We start from the raw sequence: 27,111 nt of genomic DNA, 5'->3' as shown, positions 1-27,111 counted from the left end.
AAAAGCTCACAATCGACCCTTTGGGCGGCTTTCCCCGCACGCCGCCTTCACCAAGCGGCACGCTCGCCCTCCGCAGACTCGGGGCCCATGGACACACACACCTTTCCGTGCAACCCTGCTCCCCTGTTCTTTCCAAAAGGAACTCACTCAGGCCTGCAAGCCCCACACTGGGCTCCCGTTGGACGTCACCAGGCGGCAGAGGACGACAGCCCTGGTGGTTTGGGGGCTTCTGTGCAGCCCAGGAACCTTGGTGCCCTGAGACCCACGGCCCCGGATCTTCCTGACAACTTAGAGGTGAGATTGGCCCTTGGTCCTTGCCGCCTGATCTTTCCCTTCTCCTCTTATATCCAGACTTTGATGAAACTCAAACGTGAAAGTCACAGAAGATCCCACTCTCTTCCCAATAAATAACCCATTGTTTCAGGTGAACTGAATGAAACCTACGGTATCGAAGAGGCTTGTGAATACAAGTATCTCCTTTCCTTTTAGCCAAGCACCATGAAATGGAAACTACTGTTCTCCTCTGCTTCCAGACACTGAGGTGTAAACTAGAAAACAGATGTCCAAAGTGTATGCAATCTGTTCAGGTGCTGTATACAACCATTTTGTGAAAATAATACAAAAGAGGAAGGAATACACTGAGAGTTCCCCATTTCAAATCCTACACTATTTCCCCTGCTTGTCCTTCATTCCTTTCTCCACCCTTGTCTCACAAATCCCTTTGAGTTTGTTTTTGTTTTTTTTTAACCTTATTTATTTGAGAGATTAAAAAAAGGCAGAGAAACGGACAAAGCTATATTCTCTGGGTTACCTCACAAATGCATGCAATGGCAAGGATTATGCTGCAGCTGAAACCAAAAACCAGAAACTCAACCCACTTTCCGCATGGGGGTGGCAGGAACTCAGTTACGGAGTCATGGCCACTGCCTCCCAGGCTTGCATCAGCAAGGAAGCTGTAGCGAGGAGCCAGAGCTGGGACCCACTCTCAGACACTCCAGTGTGAGATGTGAGCATGTGAGTCCCAAGACCACCTGCCCACTCCCTGCTTTGAGAACTTGATGAGCTCTGTGGCTCTCAGCCCTTAGGGAAACATTCTGCCTGGGCACAAATACCCTCCTCAGAATATTCAGATGTCAAATACAGACTTCAAGTCCAAATATTCTGTTCTAATCTACCATCTCTCCACTACTTAAAAAAAAAAAACTTTTTATTGTTATTGGTATTTTCCATGACACTGTTCTGTAATTATAGGGCTTCCTCTCTTTTCCACCTTCTTCTCCCTCCCATTGCCCACTCCTCCCCATTTTCCCCTGTGTTGTTAAAATAATACAGCCCTTCAACTGCAGTCACAATTCCAACATTCTGCTATTTACATGTATCATGACTGTAGGTATAGGTAACAGAAGAAAAATCTAGCATCAGATTGTCAACATGCATTTAACAGTTTCATGGGGGTCTTATACCACTTCTTAATTCTTTAACATATATATATGTACTTGTTTACCTATACATCTGCTGATCTTGTATTTTGCATGAAGGTTGCCTTATATCAGAGAGAACACATGGTATTTGTCCTTTTGAGACTGGTTTATTTCACTGAACATAATGGTCTCCAGTTGGAACCACTTTGTTGCAAATAGTAAGATTTCTTTTTTGATGGCTAAATAGTATTCCATCAAGTCATTTTACCAGAGGGTATTTTTTTTTCCATTCCTCGATTGACGGTCATTTGGGTTGTTTCCATGCATTTGCTATTATGGGTTGTGCTGCTATGAATATATGGATGCAGGTTGCTTTCTCATATGTAGATTTTACTTCATTTGGATATATTTCCAGGAGTGAGATTGCTGGGTCACATGATAGATCAATTTTCAGGTATCTGACCACTTTACATACCGATTGACGTAGTAGCTGCACTAGTCTCTACACCTGCAGTGGTCTCTCCGCTACATCCCCAGTTTGCTCTAATATGGTTACATGGGACATGCCAAGGTGGCTCGGCATGGTGCTGACACAAGTAGTGCCATGCAATCTGTCAACAGCATAATGTACCTGACAACAAGGGCATCATGTAATTTTCTAGGGACTCAGGGCTGAAGGGCAGCAATTCATACTCCTCTCTTGTTTAGCCCACATTCTGATTCTGAAGGATTCTACATGGAGCACCACTCCCTCTCCAGTCTTTCAGGGCTGTAACAGGAGCTGGACTTTACTGGTGTAGCCTGACTGGACAATGCCATATCTTGCTACTTCTTGCTTAATGATGGACACTGGAAAAAACAATATCAAAGTCTCAGAGTCCCTATCCATACAAATTACAGCCATTGATTTTGTACAACCACAAAGAGCATCTTATGCTATCCCATGCACTGTCCCGTAATACACATTTTCCATGAAGTCTTTGAAGACCTCAGCATTTGTACAGATTTCAAACTTTTCACTGGGATATATATATATTTAACATATATTTAAATTGTAGTTCCCACAATTTTTAAGAGTCCCCATATCTAACATTGTGTGTGTGTGTGTGTGTGTGTGCATTGTAATCATGCTGCACCTAGCCAAGAAGAAGACTGATCATATGTGCAGCTGTTAGAACACTGGAGCATCCACATCCTGTATACGAAGCCTTAGGTTCAAGTCCTGGATTCATTTGTTTTTCTAAAAATTATTTACTTATATGAAAGGCAGAGTGGCAGACAGAGAGAGGGAGAGACACCAAGAGATAGCTTCCATTCACTGGTTTGCTCTACAAATGCCTGCAAGAGCCAGGGCTTAACCAGGTGGAGGCCAACAAGAGAATTCCATCTGGTCCTCCCACATGATCAGGGACCAAGGACTAGGGTCATCATCTGCTGCTTTCCCAGCCACATTACCATGCAGCTGGACATAAAACAGAATAGCCTACACTCAAACTGGCACTTTAACATTGGATGAAGGTGTCCCGACCTACAAGCTTTTACCTGTAACCTCCTGCTCACAAGGTTCCCACTCCCACCCAGTTCTGTTTCTTGCTCTGGCTTCCTCCTAATTTGCATCTGTGGAGGCAAGAGAGATGGCTCAAGTCCTTGGATCCTGAATTGGGTTCCAGCTTCTCGGCTTCAGCCTGATACAACAGGTGGGTGAACAGCGATGCCACTAACAAGAATGAAAACAACTGAGAAGCTAGAAGCGACCCAAGAATTCTGCTCCAGACACGTTGCTTTTTAGATGCCTGTTAGACATCCAAGTGAGGACAAAGCAGCGGTAGAGTACAAAGGTATTTCCAAAGTTCATGGGAAATGGTATTAACATACATTTCTTTTTACTGCAAAATGTTTTAGTCCATGTATATTTTGTACATAATTCACACTTTTCATGCACCTTTTGAAGATATTTCAAGGAAAGACAGAGGTTACTACGACTTTGAGAGTAAGCAATTAGAAGTTGAAGACTGGTCCCCAGCTATAGGCAATGGCCTGTGTTGCCATGTACCTGGGCAAGTGTTACACTGCTGGGAGAAAAGCAGCTAAAAGCTGGCGGGCACTCTGGGCCTGGTTAATGCTAAATTTGTAGTAACTATATCAGTGGCCTATTCTATCCTATTCTGTTTTTTTTCTAAGATGTGTAGGGAAGGCAGGGAACACTAAGCTGGGACATGCCACCCTGGCCACCAAGCAGGGGTGCTGCAGACTGCCCAGAGAAGGGAGTCTGGGCATATACTGCAGTGGGAGTGGCTCGGGGCATATTTGACAGCAAGGAATGACTTCTGGGGTCTTACAGGGACCATGCCACTGCACTTGCAAATAGGCAAGGGAGTTGAGATGGAGTGGTTTAGAGGGGGGAGATTGGAGGGCATGTCTGGGTGAGGTCAAGGCACCTGCCCAAATGGGAGATCTGTGATGGGCTAAACAGCATGGCTCACTGCCTGCTGAAGCATGCAAAACCTGGGCCTGAGGAAAAAGCCTGCTCCGGCTAGGCCATAGTACCTACCCACAAGTGACAGAGCAGAGCAGAGGGAGGGCCACTTCCGGCTGGGTGCAAGCACCCATCAGAATATAAGAGAACTGGATCCAGGGCAGATTCTATAGGGGACTTCTGTGCTCACTTCTGTGGGACTGCAGCACCTGCCAGTTTGCAGGAGAGCTGATGGTGGTGACAGGCTGAGCCAGGCTGGACCACAGAACTCACCTGACAATCACAGGAACCAGTGGCTGGGAAGAAGCTGAGTTGGGCTAGGTTGCAACAACCTGCCAGTGACAAATGAGACTGAGAGTGGGCCATGCCTGGCTAAGTTGAAGCTTTCGCTAGCATGCACAAGATCTATGGCTGAGAAAAGGCCTGGTAGGGGAAATCTGGGGAGTCCCCTACTAGGCTGCAGCTCCCACTGGTGAGCATGAGAGCAGGGGCTGGGGTCAGGCCAGGCCAGGCTGGGCTACAGTACCCATCAGTTTCCATGAGAGGAAGGACTGCGGGTGGAACTGATCAGGGAGCTACATCTGTGGTATGCATGTTGGCTGGTGAAAGTGACAGACCAGTTCTGACTGGTTGGCACACACAAGGGTCAAATCTGAGGTCAAAACTCAGGTAAGGTTTCTTGGGGACTTCTCAACAATATGGCAAGATTCAGAGCCTGGCCACAGGGAAAACCACAATATATGTGGTCTGATCTTGGAATGCATGTATTGGGACTAGACCTTCTCAGTTGCTAATGCCTGTGCAGTGGATGGCTGCCCAGATGCTCACGGGATATGAAAGCCAGCTGATCTAGGCCAGCAGGGAACATTGACTGCCTCATCAGAGGATGGCAAGCAGAACAGATTGAACCACTCTCCTGGCCAAGCTTTGCAGCATGTTCCTGGGTCTGTGGGTGCACTAAGGCAGACTCTGTTAGCTAACAGACCTTACAAATATTTTCTCAATGCCGGTGCACTGAAGCCGACATCTCAGAAGTGTCAAAATCATTCAAGTAACACCCTCAAAATACCCTTCCCCACACCAGAGTCTCCAATGAAGCTACCATTCTTTTTCATTAACAGTGTTGGGAACCCAGCCAACTAACTTATATGCCAAATAAGTTTAGAGTGGGATATATTTACTCACACACCCCTGAATGTAAAGTGGTAGTTGGCTTCTGGCAAAACAGATTTCAGGGTGCTAGTGATGCTATCAGCCCTGTCTCCAATGGAGAGTGTAGGTTCTCTCTGTAGCAGCTATGATAGCTACCTGTATCCCAACAGAACAGCTGACTGTAAATCAGCATAGGCAGACATAGCTTTTCACAGTTTTGGCAGAAGGGTTTCACATGATGCTGACTGACGCCTTTGGGGAGCACGTGCTTTGGCATTTTAGTATAGTTGCAGCATGCTGCTAGTTCACTGACATGAACCAGTCCTTAATCATAGACTTGTATCTGCGGTGGAGACAGAAGGGACAACTCTATACAAACTACTTGGAGTAGATTCCTGTGTGACACAAATATTAAGAAAGAAGAGCAAGATGGATAAACCTTGCATAGATTACTACTCAATCCAAAAGGCTGTCATTCCATGAAAAATAAGGGGAGGCAAAATTCTGCATTGAAATGGATATCGTGGAGCAGCTGTTTAGCTTGCCTCACTTCAGAGTCCTGAGTTCAGTTCTGGTCCCTGCAGCTTCCCACCAAGGCAAACCCCTGGAGGCACTGACTGCTTGTGCTTCTGAAGCCCACATGGGAGGACTCAACTGAGTTCCAGATCCTAGTTCCATGCCAGTCTCAGAAACAACCCTGTGGGCATTTGGGGAGTGAATCAAAGGATGGAAGATTCTGTGTTTGGGGGTGTGTGTGTGTGTGTGTGAGCACGCGTGCGCACATAAGTGTGTCTATCTCTGTATCTCTGTTTCCTACCACACCTCTCTGCCTCTCAAAAAAATGTTCAGCATAATTAAATAGTAAGTTTATAGAAACTTAAAGTTGTCTCTTATTTAAGGATCTCATACTATGCAACACAGAAATCCTACATCACACCTTTGGTATCATGGAAGTCCAATAGATGTGTTATTCATCATGAGTGCCTCACCATTCTTTAACATTCTTTATAACATTTTTAAAAATGAAACCTGTATGGGTCCTACACTGCAGGAGACACGCTGGCATAGAACCATACATATGGGAGTTTAAATCCTTATCATAGCAATTTAATTATCCTCATAATTTGCCTGGGTAAAAATGAAAAGCTGCAATGAGGTAGGAAGGTTAAATGAAACAAGAAAACCAGCAGCAAACTGGTATTAGTTATAATGGAATATTTATTTTAAAATATTTTGACTTCATGCTAGCTGTTTTTTTAAAAATATTTATTCAAAAGGTAGAGTGCAGAGAGAGTGAGAGAGGGAAAGATACAGAGAGAAATTTCCCGTCTGTTCATTCCTTCAAATGACCATTCTAGCAGGAACTGGGTTAGGCAGAATCAAGTAGCTTAGGCCTCCATGTGGTTTCCAAGGTGGATGGCAGGAGTCTTAGCACTAGGTGGTTGGATTGGAAGTGGAGCAACCAGGACTTAAAACTGGTGTTCCAGTGTGGGATCCAATGCTACAAGAGTTATCTTTTTCTTTTTTAAAGATTTATTCATTTTATTACAGCCAGATATACACAGAGGAGGAGAGACAGAGAGGAAGATCTTCCGTCCGATGATTCACTCCCCAAGTGAGCCACAACGGGCCGGTGTGCGCCAATCCGATGCCGGGAACCTGGAACCTCTTCCTGGTCTCCCACGCGGGTGCAGGGTCCCAAGGCTTTGGGCCGTCCTCAACTGCTTTCCCAGGCCACAAGCAGGGAGCTGGATGGGAAGTGGAGCTGTCGGGATCAGAACTGGCACCCATATGGGATCCCGGAGCTTTTCAAGGTGAGGACTTTAGCCGCTAGGCCACGCCGCCGGGCCCGATGTTATAAGAGTTATCTTAACCCACTGCACCACTACAATAGCTCTGAATTTTTATTTTGTGTAGTGTGTTTGTTTTTAATATCTGGTTCCTACTATCTGAAATCAGTTCCAGCAAGTAATGGCACTAACATTTAATGAGAGATAGCCTCATTTCTTAGGGAAGGCTTAAAGTTTGTTTTTTAGATTTTTATTTTATTTTTATTGGAAAGTCAGATATACAGAGATGAGGAGAGATAGAGAGGAAGATCACTCCCCAAGCAGCCGCAGTGCCTAGAGCTGAGCCGATCTGAAGCCAGGAGCCAGGAGCCTCTTCCGGGTCTCCCATGTGGGAGCAGGGTCCCAAGGCCCTGAGCCATCCTTGACCACTCTCCCAGGCCACAAGCAGGGAGCTGGATGGGAAGCAGGTTCACCAGGATTAGCAGCAGCACCTACATGGGATCCCAGCACATGCAAAGCCAGGACTTTAGCCACTAGGCTACTGCACCGTGCCACGTTTGATTTTTTTTTAAAGATTTATTTATTGTTATTAGAAAGGCAAATATACATAGAGATGGAGAGACACAGAGAGAAGGATCTTCTGTCCACTGATTCACTGTCCAAGTGGCCGCAACGGCAGGGGCTGAGCCAATCCAAAGCCAGGATCTCGGGTCTCCCACACAAGTGCAAGCTTTGAGCTATCTTCAAGTGCTTTCGCAGGCCACAAGCAGGGAGCTGGATGGGAAGTGGAATAGCCAGGACACAAACTGGGACTCATATGGGATCCCAACGATTGCAAAGTGAGGACTTTAGCCACTAGGCTACTGTGTTGGGCCTAGGAAGGTTTAGAGTTTATCATTATAAAGGATAACAAAATTAAATTTGAGCTATTTTTATTTTCTTTTCTCTGTCTTTTTTTTTCTGTCAAAAGTTTCTGTTTTGGTCCAGCTATTAAAAGAAGCTGATCAAGCATGGCTCTAGCAGATAAGAGACTTGAGAACTTGCAGATCTACAAAGTTCTTCAGTGTGTTCGGAACAAAGACAAGGCGCAGATAGAGAAGCTCATCAAATTCGGATATCCTGAACTAGTCAATTTCACAGAGCCCGTCAACGGGGTCAGTGCTCTGCACCTGGCCTCCGTCTCCAACGACATTGACATGGTTAGCTTTCTCCTTGAGCTTGGTGCTCATCCTGACGTTCAAGACCGAATGGGCTGCACCCCAACCATGAGAGCAGCAGAACTGGGCCATGAACTGTCCATGGAAATATTAGCCAAGGCCAAGGCAGATATGACTATAGTGGATAATGAAGGAAAAGGTAAACATCCCAACATCCTAACCAGGAGAATGTCATTCACTTTACAGCCATAAGCAAGATCTTGCTCTGCAGCTTTGGATATGAAATACTTAGTATGTTAAGTTAAAGCCTAGATTCTCACTCCTCTACCTAAGCATGTTACCTCCTCAGAATCTGAAAATGCTGTAAGGTATATCTTAGGGAAACATGCTCTGTGACCTCTTTTGCTTAAAAGGAAAATTAGAATAAAATTAATTGCTGGTGGCTTCTTTTTAAAATGGGTACTTTTCAAGATTACTCACTCGTATATTACTATATTCAGGATATTCCATCATAAGATGTGGAATCTTATAACAAAAGAGGGAAAACCTTTCTAATTCTTAAATTTTACATTTTAGAAGTTGTGGTTGTCAATCTAGGACTCGAGAGGGATTTTGTTCCTTCTCTATCGCAGTCTGATGTAGAAAGACGTTGCATTTTTCTACAAGTTTAGGAAGTAGTGTTTGGTATACACTCTGACTTTCTGAGCTCATTTTTTAAATGTATTTAGAAAGATGACTTGAAACTCTAGACATGACATTTTGTCAATTATTCAGATGAGACAGCTCTGTTCCCATATCATCTGCCCTCCCTAATCCCATCATGGTCTGATGGTTTCTTTCCCGAAAAAGTTGAGATTGATACACCCTCATGAAAACCACAAATAGTTACCACCAGGCTTAGTATTAATTAGAGTTTAGTCATTTGTCCTAAAGAGCTAGTCATTCCCAGTACCAGGCCGTTAATATTAGTCTCACTTTGGAGAAATGAATTCCATTTATCATGTTAATTTTTTCTGGAAGCAGCGAAATCTACTTTTGTATCTCTCTGCAAAATTTGGTGTTTGATAGATGATTTGCTCAAAGCAAGAGGAAGAGACAAAAGGAAGAATTATTTAATAGAAAAACAGAATAAAATAAAATTCAGCTGCGTTGAGGAATCAACAGAGTTACAAAAATGTTAAATCCTGAAAAAGCAGAAGCCTCGTGCAACTCAGTGTGTTCTGTGGAGCACAAAGTCACTGGGATGTTTACAAGAGCTCCGGGCAGAAAAGGCTCCCTGAATTCATTCGAGAAACATCCCAGGAAACCAATTTAAACATGTCTCTTTAAAGACAGTGATATTTTTCTAAGTCTATGTGACAGTGATATTTTTCCAAATCTATCCAATTTATCTCAATTTCCAGTAGGTTTGGCATCATATTAAAAAACATGTACTACAAGGGCATAATACGTATAATAGATGCAAATATGTTTTTAAGCTCCCCATGATACAAGTATGTTTTCATCAATATTCATTTATTTTGCTATATATTTCCTTCTAGCTTCATTGTTCAAAAGCTATGTTTTACTCTTTAATCATAACAGTTTCATATGTACTTGGCTTCTATTTATTGAGATAACACACAGCATTCACTGATTTTTTTAACTGTGAAAGATGAGATGAATATGGCAAGACCATTCCTCTCACCGATTCCACCTCTTTGTACCAACCAACTTCATAGTAAATTATTCCCAACTTTACAGTGAATTATAATCCCTTGTTCTGTCCACAATTCCCTTCATAATTTTAAATGATAAATCTTCATCATTTACTTTATCTATTTGCTTTAAATGATAACTCAGTCTCCAACAACAAAAGATGAAAAAAATCAAATGCCTACACCGTTTGTCCTTCCCTCCTTTCAATCTAGATTTTGTTCAGTTATAAGGAATTGTAACATTCTTTGCCGTATCTAGAATCTCCAAAGTGACTTACACATTCATTCCGTAGTTGAAAAGATTAAGCACCCATCAAAATTATTAAGCACCCATAAAATTACTTTCATTCATACATTTTCTATTTTTCATGGTAGACTCATTTTTGTACCGAGTTGTTTTTTTTTTTAAAGATTTATTCATTTTATTACAGCCAGATATACACAGAGGAGGAGAGACAGAGAGGAAGATCTTCCGTCCGATGATTCACTCCCCAAGTGAGCCGCAACGGGCCGGTACGCACCAATCCGAAGCCAGGAGCCAGGAACCTCTTCCGGGTCTCCCACGTGGTTGCAGGGTCCCAAAGCTTTGGGCCATCCTCGACTGCTTTCCCAGGCCACAAGCAGGGAGCTGGATGGGAAGTGGAGCTGCCGGGATTAGAACAGGCGTGCCGAGTTGTTTAACTCACTATCTTGGGCTCATATCCCTGATTTCCTGAATTCTTAAAATTACTTGCGCCTGTTGCTTTTCTACATGAACAAGTTTGATGAGGTATACAAATTTTCTATTTTCTTCCTGAGGTGACCTTTAAATGTCTTCCAGTATTTAATGTGGCTGCAATGAATTCTTGGGCTCTTTGATCTTTTCTCTTTAAAAATGAGCTGAAGGGCCCGGCGGTGTGGCCTAGCAGCTAAAGTCCTTACCTTGAACGCCCCGGGATCCCATATGGGCGCTGGTTCTAATCCCGGCAGCTCCACTTCCCATCCAGCTCCCTGCTTGTGGCCTGGGAAAGCAGTTGAGGATGGCCCAAAGCTTTGGGACCCTGCAACCACGTGGGAGACCTGGAAGAGGTTCCTGGCTCCTGGCTTCGGATCGGCGTGCACCGGCCATTGCACTCACTTGGGGAGTGATTCATCGGACAGAAGATCTTCCTCTCTGTCTCTCCTCCTCTCTGTATATCTGACTTTGTAATAAAATAAATAAATATTTTAAAATAAATAAATAAAAATAAAAATGAGCTGAATTTTTGCCTGAAAAATTATCACAAGACACCTTTTTCTAGCTAGCTTTCCCGAGGCATGTTTTGCTGATTGTAAGCAACTTTTCTGAGCTCCTGCAGAGTCCAGATTCAGGCTTTTGCTTCAAGAAAGTTTTCTTCTAGTATGTCTGAATATAGGCTTTTATTTTCTGTCCCATTTAGGCTTTTATTTTGAGTATCAATTATATACAAGGTGGGTCTTTTCTGTCACTTGAGACCATCAACCCCTTTCATCATCTGAGTTGTATTTTGCTCATTTTTAAGTTTATTTTTCTAGATTTAAGTTTGACTCTCATTTCTTCTTTTTTTTTATTCTTTTGTCCACATTTCTTTCCTAAGTTTGGCTGTCTAAATTTCACCTTTTAAATTTAGTTTATCTTTTCTTGTCGTAACAGTACTGTTTTGAGCTATTAGTCATTGCACTTTTAATTTAGAACCAGGTATTTATAAGATTGTTTTCATAAAAACAAGTAAATATTTTCCTTATATGACTTTTTCTAGTACATGCTTTTTGCCTCGCTTTCATTATCAGTTTATGTAACTTTTTTTTAAAGTATCTTTCTCATAGGTCATATGCTGATTTCTCCTTGGTTTACTGCTCCTCTTTGTGAGTGAGTTTGGAGTTTAATTATTGTTTACCCAGGTCTTTCCTACCAACACTGTGCCCTAGGATTATAACATCCCTGACCCCTAGTACATTTTTTGGCATAGATTAAAGGGCCTGGGTGTAGTGACTCATCAGGTGCCTGTCTTCATTGGAATCTAATGAGTACCAAAATGACAGAACTACCTGTCTTGTAGTTTTTCCTTTCAATGTTACTATAGTGACCATCTGCTTTCCTGCACACAAGGCCAGTCTGCACATGAGTCTGCAGTGCTAACTATTCTGCCGTGCTGCAGTTCTAGAGGATCTAGGGTCCACCCGGTAGCCTCCGACACACACAGACACGCACATTCCAAGAAGAAACATTTGTAGGATGGGGTCCACAAGGGCTCAGCTAACAATTTGCACTCCAGCTCCTTCCTCAACCAACTCCCATCACATTTGGCTGTGAGCGTTTTCTGTTTCCCAACAGAGATCTTTTTTTTTTTTTTTTTTTCTGTCATGGCATTTTGGTTATTTCAGAAGGAAACTCAACACAGATGACACGCCTTTTCGTTAGTGTCCTTAAGTAGCTAAAATAGACTTTTAAATTATGTTTTATCCTTCCTATAAGTTTCAAATATATAGAGACTAATTGAATACTTTGGGGGTGGGTTGTATTTTTGTGCAGGTGTTTTGTTTTACTGCATTTTGCCCACCAAGCGGCACTATCGCTGTTCTCTGATCGCACTTGAACATGGTGCAGATGTCAATAATTCTACCTACGAAGGGAAGCCAGTATTCCTTCGAGCATGTGAAGAAGCACATGACGTTAAGGAAATGTGCCTGACGTTTTTGGAGAAAGGAGCCAACCCAAATGCTATCAACTCCGTATGAATATCCCTGTGATATTATTTCTGCTTTCAATTGCAAGTCGTTGATATAATTTTTGGCATTGAAGTATGATAAATTATCCCGTTAGCTTATAGATTTTTTTTTCATTTCTACCTAAAATTCCTGAACTGAACATACTTTGGTTATGTTTGTATTTCCATGATTCTACATCCCACTGCCTACTTAGATTTGGAAAACTGATATCTATTGTACATAATGTCAAAATATTATAGTGAATAACAGAGAAAGAATATCCACTATTAAGATACTTGTTTAGAGAGCACATACTTCTCCCATTTCTCTTGCTTCCTTCCACACTCATTTGACTAATACTGGTTTTTCTTAAGAATAGTTATTTCTGGATGCTACAATTAAATTTTCTTCCACTAGAAAAACCCATCACTAAAGTTTAGCACTCTTTGTTTACCCACTTTGCTTCATTTTGCAAGAACTAACTTTATTTTAGCTTCACGTTCTCACAAGGTCATCCAGTGTAACCTAGATTCTGATTTGAAACAAATCTTTATTTTGGACACTGACCCACTGGCTGAATTTTTCCTCTTTGTTACATGAAATTAGAAGAGAAAGCAGAAAACGAACACATTACTGTAAAGTCAAGTGAAAGGGATTCAACCATACTTCTACTGAGTGTGCTACTTAATAAGACAGGTCTAACATTGTTGAATTTTAATGAATTTGCTTCACATACAGTCCACAGGTCGCACAGCTTTAATGGAAGCATCAAGAGAAGGAGTACTGGAAATAGTTCGGGGGATCCTGGAAAGAGGAGGCGAAGTGAATACATTTGACAACGAAAGACACCATGCTGCTCATTTTGCTGCCAAAGGAGGGTTTTTTGATGTAATTATCAGCTCTTTGCTTAGAAATTTGTTGCTAAAACTATTTTCTCCTTTTTCTCAAAGATGTCTGTTATACAGGATATTCTAAGATAATTTTTTCGTGAGTTATGTTGTTTCCAGTCAGATTCTCTTTTAGAATCCTAAAATTACATCTTTAAAAACATATTTCAGTTTTTATTCAGTTGTATCTATGTGCTTAAAAGTCTACTTACTAATAACAAGAAGGGATTTTTTTTCCCTTTTTTTTTAACTAGCAAAGTTTCTATTATACTCTCCTTTCCTTTTTCATTTATATGGTCAGATGTTCTCCTGACTTTTTTTTTTAAGACAATTTTTATAAATACTCTGCAGCTCTTGTTTTTCCTTTTAACTTTTTAAACATATAATTTAATAACTTCGTAAACGGAACTTCTCTCTCTTAAATAAAGGGCTATCTAACCACACAAACAGGCCATGTAAACAGCAGGACACACCGACACACCCTCCACGCACACGCACACCGTGGGCTCCCTCAGTCCCAGGCTCCAGGCCGGCCTCCCGCCCGGGGCCCCACAAACCAGGGCTCAGAGCGAGGCAGCCCCTCAGTGTCCTACTGCCTGGTAGCCTGCTGGACACTGGGAAGGCAGGGCGGACAGGGGCCCTCCCTGCCTGGGGCACTCCCTCTGCCCACGTGGCCTTGGTACAAAGGGGAGCTGGGGTGCTACACCGACCAATCCCAGCGCACAAAACAGACCACAGGGAGATCAGAGGGGCTCAGCCCAGTGCCCGGGGTGTGGGTTGTGCTTTGTAGGGAAGGCTGGAGCAGGGAGAGCAGGAGGGAGAGGAGGGGTGGGATAATGATGATTCCTTCCCAATGGGACTATCCCATTGTAAGCCCCCATTATGTACTAGGAGTCAGACAATGTGCTCTGACCCCACTGAGGGAGAACAGTGCCCTATATGCTTCTGCATGGTGGCTGTGTACACCTAATGTTAGACATATCTTTAGTAAAAGGCACCTGATAGATCAAGGGATGTGGCAGAAACAAAACAAGAATTAGTGCTATCTTACTTATCAAATTCTACATTTTATTTAAAACTTCTTTACTGCGTTTTCTTTGCCTTGTAGCACTTTATTCTCTCACTGCCATACTTTGATGCTTTCTTAAATTGCCTACACTTACCTAAACGATAATTCCCTGGTGAGAATGGAGTTTTCTATAGACTGTTGCTGTTTGATAAAAAAATTGAGTGACAATGAAAACGAGCTGGTATAACGTAGTAGCTAGACACCTTTTTCAGTATTTTAAGTGTAGTGAAACTAAGGGTCTAAACTCAGATTTTTTTCAATTTGCTTAATTTCCATTTTAATTGTCAATAGCCACGGGTGTCTAATTTGGCACTACACTACATAGAGCAGATCTAAGTACCATTCCTCATTTGTTTCTGATTCCTCTCCCATATGCACTATTCATTTTGCAGATACTGAGGCTTCTTTTTGCCTACAATGGAGACATGGGACTGATCGCAATGAATGGCAACACACCACTTCATTACGCGGCCATGGGTGGTTTTGCAGATTGCTGTAAATACATAGCTCAGAGAGGTAAAACTGCCTAGAAATTCTGTGCTTAAAGAGCTTATGGTCTTCCCATGTCATGGCTGAACAGAAACTTTGGATATGGAACTCATCAGCTACTTGTCTTTTTCAATAGCAAAACCTAACTCTGATGCAGAAAGAAAACTTGAAATTTTTTCTTATTTTTTTTCTATTAAATCATCAATTTGGTATTTAAAAAGACCAGTTCTTTATAATGTTTACATTGTTAAAAACCAAAAGTAGATTGTTAATTTGTCAGTCAAGTCTAAAAATGCTTATAATTCATAAATTGCTTTTTTTAAGAAACACCAACATCAACCTAAAGAGTGATAAACATTAAAAACATTTTCCTTTAGGCTGAATTTTTATTGTATGTTTAAAAAATGTTCTGTTATTCCAAACCTATTTTCTGGACAGTTCTCAATTCTTAGAGGAAATATCTTAGTGAGGCAAACATATAAAAAAATAAAAATTTTTATGGAAAATTTAAAATGTGATTTCCTGTGACTTTCAAGTAACTGTTAAAGTAGGGGTAATAGGTTCCTTAAAATAACAATATTAGTAACTAAAGATGGGGATTAAGTTATTGTTAATTCCATACTAGTTTTTCTCTTCATTGTAAATGGAACTGTATTTTGTAAAAGACAAAATTTCTAGTTTCTGAGAAATAGACAAAAAAGTCCAACAACTCTACAGCAGAGCCAAGAACCAAGCATAGAATTTCAGAAGTCACTAGAACCTGAAGATACCAGACTGTAAACATCCATGTTATAAGTAAAATCACTCACACACATAACTTAGTCATTGGTTGGTCCATTTTTACTTTTTTAAGTTCATGCTTTTTTCATCCCCACCAATAATAATAGGTTTTTTTTAACACACAAGGAAAGAAAAGTATATCAAATGCAATATTTTTTCATTCAAAATGTCTTAATTGATTTGTTTTCATATTTGTCACAACTATACATATCTACATAACTATAGATGTATATAATTATATATAACTAGATGCTATAACTATAAATGAACCATGTATTCATGAACTGTCACGGGGTGATCTTTTTCATTCTAACATAAGTATTTCCACATGTGGTGTTCCAGTGCTTATGCATACCTGAGATGGTCACAGAAAGCCCATTCAAAGAGCAAGGGGCCAGGGCTTGGGACATGCCAGCTGAGTCCAACACCCAATTCAACAGAAATCTCAAAAGTCCTCCTGGAAGGATCCTAACATTACAATCTGAAGCAAAGGTCTGAAAATGCTCCGAGTTCTGCAGCATAGTTGAAAGCACAGCCACATAATCACACTTTGTGTGGACAAGCCGATTTCCACAGCACAAGTGTTACCAGTTAATATTTCTGGCTTTGCAATCTAAGACCGAAGGCATGTGAGGCAACCCAGCTCCTGCTGAAGTGCAGGTCATGGCTGCAGTGACGGGAGCCCTGCCACTGCATGAGAAACCCAGACTGAGCTTCGGGGCTGCCCACTTTGGCCTGCCCCAAGTGCAGTTTTTGCAGACACTTGGGAAGTGAGAGAATGCAAGTAAAAATAACTTTAAGATTTAAGGAAAAACCTCCTAAATATTCTCCTCTTTTGGCCACTGGAGCAACTTACAACTCCCTAGAAGGTGGGCAGTATGAGAACCATAACCATGGGGGAGGGACAGAAGTTGAGGCAGTCCTTTCCATGGACTCCTCCTTGGGGGCTTTCGGTTCCAGGAATCTCAGCAAGCTGAAACCTGAATGTCTACCAAGGAGGGTGGAAGGGACTCTGGTGTTTTGGGGGTTTGATGCCATGCCATGCCATAGGGAGATGAAAATCTCACGATGCCCAAGTCTCTTATATAAAGTAGCATAATAGCACTTTGGTATATAATAGCATGTGCAATCCTGCTGTGTACTTGAAATTAGATCTAATTTGATACCTAATACCAGGTACACAATTTGTAAGTAGTTGTCGTTTGTTTTGGGAACAGTGATAAGAGAAAAAGTCTGTGCATGTTCAGTACAGATGCATTTTCTTTTCAAATATTTTCGCAGCTGAGGCAGAGGAAGAGGGCAGCTCTAACCTTAAAGGAAGTGAAGCGTCCCACATCAAAACGAGATACACTGTCAGGTCTTTTGGCTGAGATGTGGGAGTCTTTTTTCCTGTGGAAAGTTTTCTGACAAGGAGGAAACTGAAAGAAAAAGACAGCCAGCTACAGCAGATTTAAAATCCTTTGGTCCTTAGTGCTGGGATAGCAAAGAGGATGTGACACGAGAAGTGGGATGTGGGATGCCTAGACGCAGGGATCCACAGTTCAGCTAAGTGGAACCAGCATCCTCTGCTACGGGATTGCCCTGCAAAGTTACTGCTGAGCGATCAGCTCAGGTCTAGGTGTGCAGCCACTCGGGGGAATGAACCAGCAGATGGAAGATCTTTCTCTGTCTCTCCTTCTCTCTGTAAATCTGCCTTTCCAATAAAAATAAGTAAATATCTTTTAAAAAATTCAGTGAAGACAATATTTATAAGTATTTACAAAGCCAACTAATAAGGCACCCACATCTTTTATTGTATTTTTTTTAAACTTTTTTATTTTTATAGGAAAGTCAGATATACAGAGAGGAGAAAAGACAGAGAGGAAGATCTTCCATCCATTGACTCACTCTCCAAGTGGTTGCAACGGTCAGAGCTGCACCGATCTGAAGTCAGGAGCCAGTAGCCTCTCTTGGGTCTCCCATGTGGTTGCAGAGTCCTGAATCTTTGGGCCATCCTCGACTGCTTTCCCAGGCCACAAGCAGGGAGCTGGATGGGAAGTGGAGCTGCCGGGATTAGAACCGGCGCCCATATGGGATCCCGGTGCATTCAAGACAAGGACTTCAGCCACTAGGCTACCACGCCATACCCCTATTGTATTTCTTTTAACTCCTACAAATAAGAAGTGTTATTTATATTTCTGTATCTGACATATCACTTAGCACAGTGATCTCCATTTCCATCCATAGTGTTACAAATGCCAGAATTCATATTTTTCTGACTAAGTAATATTCCCTTATCTATATATACCCTATTTTCTTTCTTTACGCATCATGGGCATCTAGGCTGATTCTCTGTGTTGTGCTGCAACGAGCCTGGGAGCCATGGCATCTCTTTTATATAACAGGACTCATTTCCCTTTGGACCTACTCCCAGAAGTGGGAGAGCTGGGTCATGTGGCAGATCTATTTTTAGTTTTCTGGGGATTTTCTGCATTGTTTTCCACAGTAATCATACTAATTTTCATTGCCACCAGCAATGTGTTAGGATACCGTTTCCCCTGCAGTTCTGTCAGCTTTTACTGACTTCTGTCTTTTTGATAGTAGTCATTCTAACTGGAATGACACCTCACTGTTGTTTTAACTTGCAACTCACTGGTGACTAATGAAAATGAGAATTTCCGTATCTTTTGAAAACTTGAGGACAAATTTTGACTAATCACTTGAAGCTAAGAAAACAGTTGGATAAATGTTATTTCTATGGCTCTGCCGATGTCTTGGTATCGTTCCTACCAATGAGTTTTCCTGTTTTAGGATGTGACCTGAAATGGAAGAATTTAGAACATAAAACACCCAAGGCTGTGGCTAAAGATGGCGGCTTCAAAGCAGCAAGTAAAGAAATACGCCGAGCAGAGCGAATTGCTAATAAATTAGCCAAGCCGGGAGTCAAAAATCCTAATCCGCTCTGGGCCCTCAGGCTACACGACTGGTCCACAGAACATGAGACTTTCCTTCGGGAAGGCTTCTCCTTTGTGGACCGGGGTGATGGGACGGTCAGCAAGGAGGATTTTGTGTTGGTGCTGGAGGAGAGACAAGATTTTGCCACCTCAGAGCAGTTGGCATCCATAGCTCAACTGCATGAAAAATCCCGTGGAGGGGGAGTTAACATTAATGAATTCTTTAAAGGAACCAGATACTTAAGCAAATCCTTTGTCTTGGGATCTTATGGGCCCAAGAAAAGGAAAAAGGGGCCGGGCAGAAAGGGAAGGAAAGGCAAGTTTGTTTTACCTCTCCCCATTTGCTTCATACCCGAGTCTGCCTTTCCACGCCGGCCAGATGGTGGGCCGCCGTATTACATGATTGAAACCTACCAGAATGTCACTGATTACAGTCGGTTCAATCGAGATCATCCGCCAGAACATCCCATTCAGGATGACTCTGCCTGGTACATTGATGACCCATCAGCGGTGTTTGCCAATATTAACTTCATCACCAAGGCAGGGGACCTGGCCTCTCTGAAAAGAGCTTTCGAAGGAGGAATCCCCGTGGATATGAAGGACAATTGCTACAAAACACCTCTCATGACAGCCTGTGCGAGCGGAAACATAGAAGTGGTCAAATTTCTTCTGGAAAAGGGGTAGGTGCTTGCTTAGATGAGCTCTGACAAACATCCAGCTCCAAGATTTTAGCCGTAGAACGAAGTGCTTCATTGCTGACATCCAAATAAACAGATTTTTTTTCGAGAAAACCAAGCTAATGGGACACAGGGTTGCAGGTGCATAGTTTGCCAGTAACGGTTATGTACAGAACATCCTTAAAGGATTTTTAAAGATTTGCACATTTACTGAAAACAGGTAGCAGAAGTGAGAGAAAGATCTTCATCTCCTGGATCACCACTCAAATGTCCATAAAAGCCAAAGCTGGGCCAGGCTGAAGCCAAAGGCCAGAAACTCCATCAGTGCCTTCCCCATGCAGTAGCATAGACTCAAGGATTTGGGCCATCTTTCATTGCCTCCTCAGGCGCATAAGCAGGGGCAGGAAGTGTAGCAACCAAAACTTTAACTGGCACTCCCACATGGGATGCTGGCATAATGAGCAGCACCATAATCCACTGCACCAAAATACAGGCCCTAAAAGCCAAAGCATTTTGACGGTGGTGCACAGGTTTGCTGCCTGGGCATCAGCAGTCTCCTATCAATGACAGGACATTCCGGATTCATCTCAGAACTTTAATCAGAGAGTGTGACATTGCTTTTTAACCCAACTTAAGCAAATGGGGTAGTGGTCATCATGACTACAGTTTGGATCCAGGGAGGGTGGTGTTTTCACTGGTTCATTTGTGAATATCATTAAAATATCAAAACATGACATTTTATTAATATTTAAACTAATACAATTCCTGAGGTTTACTTCTACCGAACACATTATCTTAGCTGCAATTTTGGCTTTTGTTTTTTCAGATTTATTGACTTTTTGAAAGGCAGATTTACAGAGAAAAGCAGAGACCGAGAGAGAAGGTCTTCTACCCACTTGTTCCCTCCCCAAAGGCAGCAAAGGTCAGAGCTGAGGTGATCCAAAGCCGGGAGCCAGGAGCCTCTTCTAGGTCTCCCATGAGGGTGCAGGATCTCAAGGATCTCAACTATCCTCTGCTCCCTTCCCAGGCCATAAGCAGAGAGCTGGATCAGAAGTGGAGCAGCCGAAACACAAACCAGCCGGATGCTAATACCACAGGGTGGAGGATTAGCCTGTGGAGCCATGGCAATGGCCCCCAAGTTTGTTTGTTTTTAACATTCATATATCTCAATTTTTTCACTTACATGAAGATCCTAATGGGACTTGTCTCAAAAGTTGTTGATTCAAGGAATTGAAATATGCAAAATACTAATACAGTAATGAATCTCTTTAGAAAATATACTAATATTAGCACTAAATTTTAACATCAAAGAAATACAAATTTGTGTATTACCAAGAGAAGTATAAAGCAACTAAGGAGCATTTTAACTTTGGGCACTGAACTTCTACAAATCATTACAGCTTTAAATAATACATTGCGATGCTTAGAATTTCAATAACGAAGGCACACTTAAAATTTTATGACATTCAGAAGAAATAGGTCTGAGATAAGTAATTTTCATTTCCTATTAGCTTTTCTCTTTTCTGAATTCAGTCCTCCCCTTTTGCCAGTTTTAATATTTACAAAAATGTTAATTCTTTACATCTAAGCACTTTTTAAAACACTAAATATGTGTATACAGAAAGAAACTCCAGACTGTCAAATAATGCAGAACAAAGTGGTTTTGAAAAACACCATCATACAAACATTATTCAGAGCACCTGTGGTTCTCACTTTAACAAGTTAATGACACTATTAAATCTGCATTTTAGCTTCCTGTGCTTAGAGCCACCCGTATTTTTAATGTGTGCCTCTATGTTATCTTTTAGGGCTAATGTTAATGCCACCGATAATTTTCTGTGGACTCCACTTCATTTTGCGTGCCATGCCGGGCAACAAGACATTGTTGAACTTCTGGTTAAATCGGGAGCGTCGGTAGATGCTCTGTCCCTCAACAACTCAACTCCGTTAAGCAGAGCGATTGAAAGCTGTCGAATGGATACTGTAAAATATCTACTTGATATCGGTGCTAAATTCCAACTGGAAAATAGAAGAGGTACATGTTCCTATTATTGATAGCTAGTATTAAACAAGAAGAGTTAGTTTTTTATTCCAAACTTTTTCTAATTGTTTTCTTGTAGGATCCCATTTTTTCCTGCCTGAGTTCAATATCAGGGATGTTTTTTTATAACGCAGGACCTCTTACATCACTGGTGCTGAAGGGCCAGTTCTTTATGTCAGGAGTCTGTCACTAACTGATACTTTTGTAAAATACAAAACGACTTACTAGAAAAGTGAAAAGGGAAAATGAACATAAAAACCTAGACATTTTTCAACCATTAGATTCAAAAGACACAAAATTATTCTGTAACACTGCAATACAATTTTCTAAATACTTAATTTCTGGAGTCATTTCATTGTGGTTAACTGTTAATTTGTGGTCTTGCATCCTTTTACACACTTTGAGTATCACACTGTTGCAACTATTATTTCCTAAGTGGCATATTTTAAAGACACTGTGAATGTTGGATTCCTGAGCTGAGGTTTGCTGGACTCTGGGAAGTACGCAATGGCCTACTTTATGTGGGTCATAAACACCGCATGGGAAGACTGCAGTTTCATCTGCGTGAATAGCTGAGCTCCTCTGGCTCTGACAGAGCATAGTATCTCTGGCTGCTTTAGGCTGACTGAATCACAGGTCGTGTTGTGCCAGGTCTGCCTGATCATGTTAGTGTCACAAGTGACAACATCCTCAACCATCTGAGTTGCACACCTGCGATTGCTTCTCCAGGCCTTTTTAAATTCCCACTCCTATAGTATGGGAGAAGGAGGATGATGAAAAATTATCACTCTAATGAAATGTGCACAATGTGGAGAGCAGGTCATCAACTGATCATTTAAAATGGCATCTACTAATATTTCCTATCCATTTTAAAAGAAACACGGTCATGATATTAGGAAATAATTTATTTTCATGCCATTACCTGGCATTTTAAATTATAGGGTTTCAAGTTGGGCCTACCATAGAGAATAGTGGCTCCAGCAAAATGAACCTATAATGGCAGGCTAATGGATGGTATGCTGAAAAACTTTTGCATTTCTATCATTAATCTGTTTACTATAAATGAATGTGCCTTTTGTCTCAAACAGGGCACAATGCTATGGATGTTGCAAAAGCATATGCTGATTATAGAATAATTGGCCTGATTAAAGAAAAACTAGATAATTTACCAAAGCCCACAGAAAATCCAAAAGTGAAAGGCAAGCCGCCTCCTAAACCCAAGACTGAAGGTGCTGAAATTAAGAAAGAAGAGGTAAGAAAAGAGATTGACTCATTTACAAATGAAATTCTTTTAAAAAGTTGGTGGTGCTGGTCACCAGCAGTGTTTATATATCATTACAAAAATGGGGGAAAACATACATAATGCATACCTTGAGCACCATTTATATATATGTGTGTGTGTATATATTTTTTAATCTAGGAAAAATATTCTACTACTGAAAGTCTAAAAGGTACTGCTTAAAAACAGAACACACACAAATACCAAATTGATTTGGCCAAATACAGTAAGATGTTGAAAAAATAACTGAAGTTGGATATGTAAATACTTAGTATTGAATTATACAAACGTGTTTAGATACTCCAAACAGAGAAGGGTAGCCCTCAAGAGAAATGAAATAAACTATGATTTTCTTCCATTGAGGTCTCATAATCTTACACTGTCTATCTCCTTCATACCCAGCCCCACTGAACTTTGGGATATAAAACTGCTTAAAACTTGGAATCCTGAAAAATGACTCCAGAAGCTTGCAAACATGTCAAGTTGCCAGTTCTGGAAAAACAAAGTAGTTTAGGTACCTATAAACAAAGCTAGCAGTGGAATGTCCAGGTTACTGCCAACGGAGATAACTAAGTCCTCAGGAATTCACCATTCTCCAGGAAGCCTTAGTAGGTGTGTTTCCAGGCTGGCTGCTCTTGCTAGAGAAGCAGAAGATTCAGAGGAAATCCTTGGCAGACAGAGGACAAGGCTGAAAATGGTGAGGCAGTATAGTTGGGAAAAACTGACAGGGTGACGGGATTATAGAAAGAGGACAGCCTTATAAACACGAAAAAAAATAAAAACACTGAGATGGAAAGAGATGAAAGAAGATGAATTGGCTAGAGTTCCTACTACATGCACCATTACAATTTTAATAGGATTCAATTATCCCGATTAATGAATGGCCACAGGTCAAGGATGGATATCCTAAACATTTATGTGACCTGTCACTGATACTACTAATTAAGTAGAGTTAAAAAAAAAAAAAAGCAAAGCAATATCTCTTCTTACCCAGTATTAATATTCTATCTTACCAGAATTATAACTTGTATAGTGACATTTTTAAGAGTTTCTTTCTGACTTCAGAATAAGGTGTAGAAGAAGTAATGTCAATTATGAATAGGTTTTGCATTTTACTTTTTGCATTGTTTTCAGGAACTACTTACATCTGTTTATGCTGTTCCAACCATATCAGAGGAAAAGAAAATGCGTAAGGATAATGTGGTTCATCTCAATTCACTGATTACCAGTGGCCATACCAAGAAAGTGGATATCACATTTGTGCCCCGAAGGGTAAGCACTGTGGGTTAGCTTCACAGCATTGCAGAAGCTCATACTGATATTTTAACAGTGACTTTTCATGCAGACCATCCAAGCAAATATCCCAAGCTTCTCTTTCATGATTACTCTCCACATCCTGATACTTTCAACTCCCAAAATCTGGCTCCTTTTCTTTCTATTTCCATATGGACATTTGAATTTTTCTTGAAATACTTAAGACTTATTTTGGTGAATGACATCCCTACAGCCATTGGTCATCAAGTTCTAGATGTTTTTTGTTGTTACTTCCCAGACCACACCCTTCCTCTCACTTGAGAATTTCACTAATCTCAAGATTGGATTCACTGAGTCTCCTGAAACATTTCTATACCAAAGAGACTGGAGACAAATTCAGGATTTCCAACGCCTGTCAAACCATGCAGAATAAACAGCTCCTTTTGTTTTCTATTAAGAAAATATGTTTTGTTTAAACATGAAACATAAAGGTAGTAAACCTGGATGACTTTCTAATTCTTTTACTTTCCTGCGCTGACATTCTAAAAGTGAACAACAGCTGTCTTAAGGGCTATTGGCCAGACAAATGTAATGAAGTAGCATTTCAGATAGCCATCATCAAAAACAGGGATGTTAAGATGAGCACTAATGGAATGTAGGCGGGGGGAACAGTTTAAATGCATTTAGAAGCAAATTTGACAGCTTTAAGTTAAAAAGTTCAAAATGCTTCTTAAAACTGTGGATTGAAAATGGATGGATGCTGACATATGTGTGGACTGTCTTACTCATTGCGCTCTGGGTCTCACTATTTTAAGGTTTGGAGTCCCGAAGCCACGACAACCGAGCTGATCAGGAAAAGGGAACTACAGCGGGAGAGGTTTACGTACGAGGTGGACTTCGACGATTTCATGATGCCATTCCAGAAGAACATCACAGAGAAAGCCCGGGCTTTGGAAGCTGCCTTGAAGACCTAAATCCCAACTGTTGCTTTTTGGAGTAAATGCTTTGAGGCCCATAAGAAGTTTTAGAGAAACTATTATCATCAAAGCCAAAGCAATCCACATATTAAAAACATGTTACCAAATACTTCCTTTTGCATTAATAACTATGCGTATGTTAATACTACAGAGGAGAAGATGTATTTCATTTAACAACATATAGCATTGAGTCTGGATGAATCCCCCATTTTGCTTTAACAATGTAACAGAATATAGGTCATGTGAGTTGTAAACATTACTGTCAAAAATTATCTAATAATTCATGTTCACTGAAGCTCAGATCACAATAGGGAAGATGTAGACTCAACCCAGATGTCGACTACTGATGACTGCATGAAAAACATGTGGTCTGTATGCACTATGGAATACTACTCAGCCATAAAAAATAATGAAATTGTGTCTTTTGCAACAAAATAGATGCAACTGGAAACTACTATGCTTAGTTAAATAAACCAGTCCTCAAACGTCAAATATTGTATGTCTTCCCTGATTTGTAATGACTAATTATACAGAGTGTATAAAAATGTAATGTATGTGACCAAAATGGATATTTTAAGATGTGATTATCATTTACTGCCCTTGTCTATGTTCTTGAGTAACAGTGGGGTTTTTTTCCTAATTTCAACTTTTTGAATTCTTTACCTAGTGGAGTGTTAAGTCTGTTATTGTAAAATAAACTGAAAGTATGTCATTGTAAAAAAAAAATCTTTTAAGTAAGAAACAAAAGAGGAGAGAGTATGGCAGTGTGGGTGGGAGTGATGATAGGGTGGGAAGTAACACTGTGTCCCTAAGTCTGTATATACAAAATTTATGAAATTTGTTCACCATATATAGATAAAATCATTTTCAACAGTGTACCTGGGCCTGACGCAGCAACCTACTGGCTGAAGTCTACACCTTGCCAGGCCAGGATTCCATACGGGTGCCAGTTGTGTCCCAGCTGCTCTATTTTCCATCTAGCTCTCTGCTTTCAGCCTGGGAGAGCAGTAGAAGACAGCCCAAGGCCTTGGGACCCTGCACCCACATAGGAGACCCAGAGGAGGTCCCTGGCTCCTGGCTTCAGATAGGCTCAGCTCTGGTCATTTGCAGTCACTTGGGGAGTGAACCAGTGAATGGAAGATCTTTCTGTCTCTCCTTCTTTCTGTAAATCTGACTTTCCAATAAAATAAGTAAATCTTAAACAACAACAACAACAACGTGTCTTAGAAACAGTGGGTCAATTTGAATACCCCTACACACAGTGTGTGCACTGTAACCACATCCCCTCTTCATGGAACTACCATGCTCTCAGGCTCAGCTTTCACATGCCAGAGTGCCAGTGGAGATTGTAGAGCAGGGCGGGAGTGCCTGTGGATTTGCATCACCCTAGCCTAGAGACAACTCAGGACCAGCTGCTGGTCATACCCAGTGCACTGAAGCCCCACTCCCTCACGCCTCCAGTAGGATGACTATAAAGTCCAGGCACATTCTCCCTGACTCCTAGATCATCCACTGGGATTAAGATCAAGTCTCCCCCAGTGGCAATTCCTTTGACAGCATACCCTTCATTGCTGCCTTCCCTTCTCTGTCTTATTTATCCCTGCCTTTCTGATCTTTGTTGAGATCATCAACGTTGCTTTTGGAAGGGCCCAAGCTGAGTGAAACTCTTTAGGTCCGATACTGTGAATTTCCTAGCGAAAATTTTGAAAATATCATCTCTTACCTTCTGTTTACTATAAATAAATATTCCCCTGTGAGTTTGCCTTTGAAGTGTTTTGCAATTGACAGGTTGTTCAAGTGCATAGATACAACATCTATTTGGACAAACATAACAGAAAATATGAGGATGGCTAGCTATTAAATGTGATTTTCCTTTAAAGCAAATATGTTGAGGGCAGTAAAGAAGCAGGGACTGAACAGATCCACCATGAAACATCACGAGCGCCCACTTGGGTTCAGGCCTGGGTATGGGAAAGAGGGCCTGTGAGCATTTTTCCAGATAAACAGGACCAGTAAGATGGATGGATAGCTAGATAGAGAGGTAGACAAATAGACAGTTTTATTGTAAATAGATGGATTGCATGATTTGGGCAGCGGGGCGGGGGGTGAGGGGTTGGGCCTCTGGCCAGGCAAATTCTAGGTTTGTAGGGCAGGCTAGACCGATCAAGCTGAAGGCCTCTGGGCAGGAACTGGCCCTGAAGTACATAGTCAGAATTTCTTCATGGAAAGCTCCATTATGCTCTCACCCACAAACACATCAGTACCTCCGCCTAAGGGCATTCTTTTGTATAACCCCATGATTACATCTCTCTCTCCACTCACGTCA

At 41.3% G+C, this 27,111-nt stretch overlaps 1 protein-coding gene across 1 annotated transcript; it reads left to right on the top strand.

The window, feature by feature from the left end:
* On the top strand, nucleotides 1-25,269 carry ANKEF1 (ankyrin repeat and EF-hand domain containing 1). The gene is made up of 10 exons (XM_004593355.4): nucleotides 1-294; nucleotides 7,810-8,195; nucleotides 12,224-12,423; nucleotides 13,138-13,287; nucleotides 14,748-14,871; nucleotides 18,415-19,237; nucleotides 21,043-21,269; nucleotides 22,364-22,527; nucleotides 23,689-23,826; nucleotides 24,624-25,269. Exons 2-10 carry the CDS (start codon nucleotides 7,850-7,852, stop codon nucleotides 24,780-24,782), a joined length of 2,331 nt encoding a protein of 776 aa, XP_004593412.2. The 5' UTR covers nucleotides 1-294; nucleotides 7,810-7,849; the 3' UTR covers nucleotides 24,783-25,269.
* Nucleotides 25,270-27,111: the final 1,842 nt, after the last annotated feature.

The sequence above is a fragment of the Ochotona princeps genome, chromosome 22 (genome assembly GCF_030435755.1).
Source record: "Ochotona princeps isolate mOchPri1 chromosome 22, mOchPri1.hap1, whole genome shotgun sequence".
Lineage (NCBI taxonomy): Eukaryota > Metazoa > Chordata > Mammalia > Lagomorpha > Ochotonidae > Ochotona > Ochotona princeps.
Note: the sequence above shows the minus strand (reverse complement) of the source record. Positions and strands in the feature narration are given on the sequence as shown.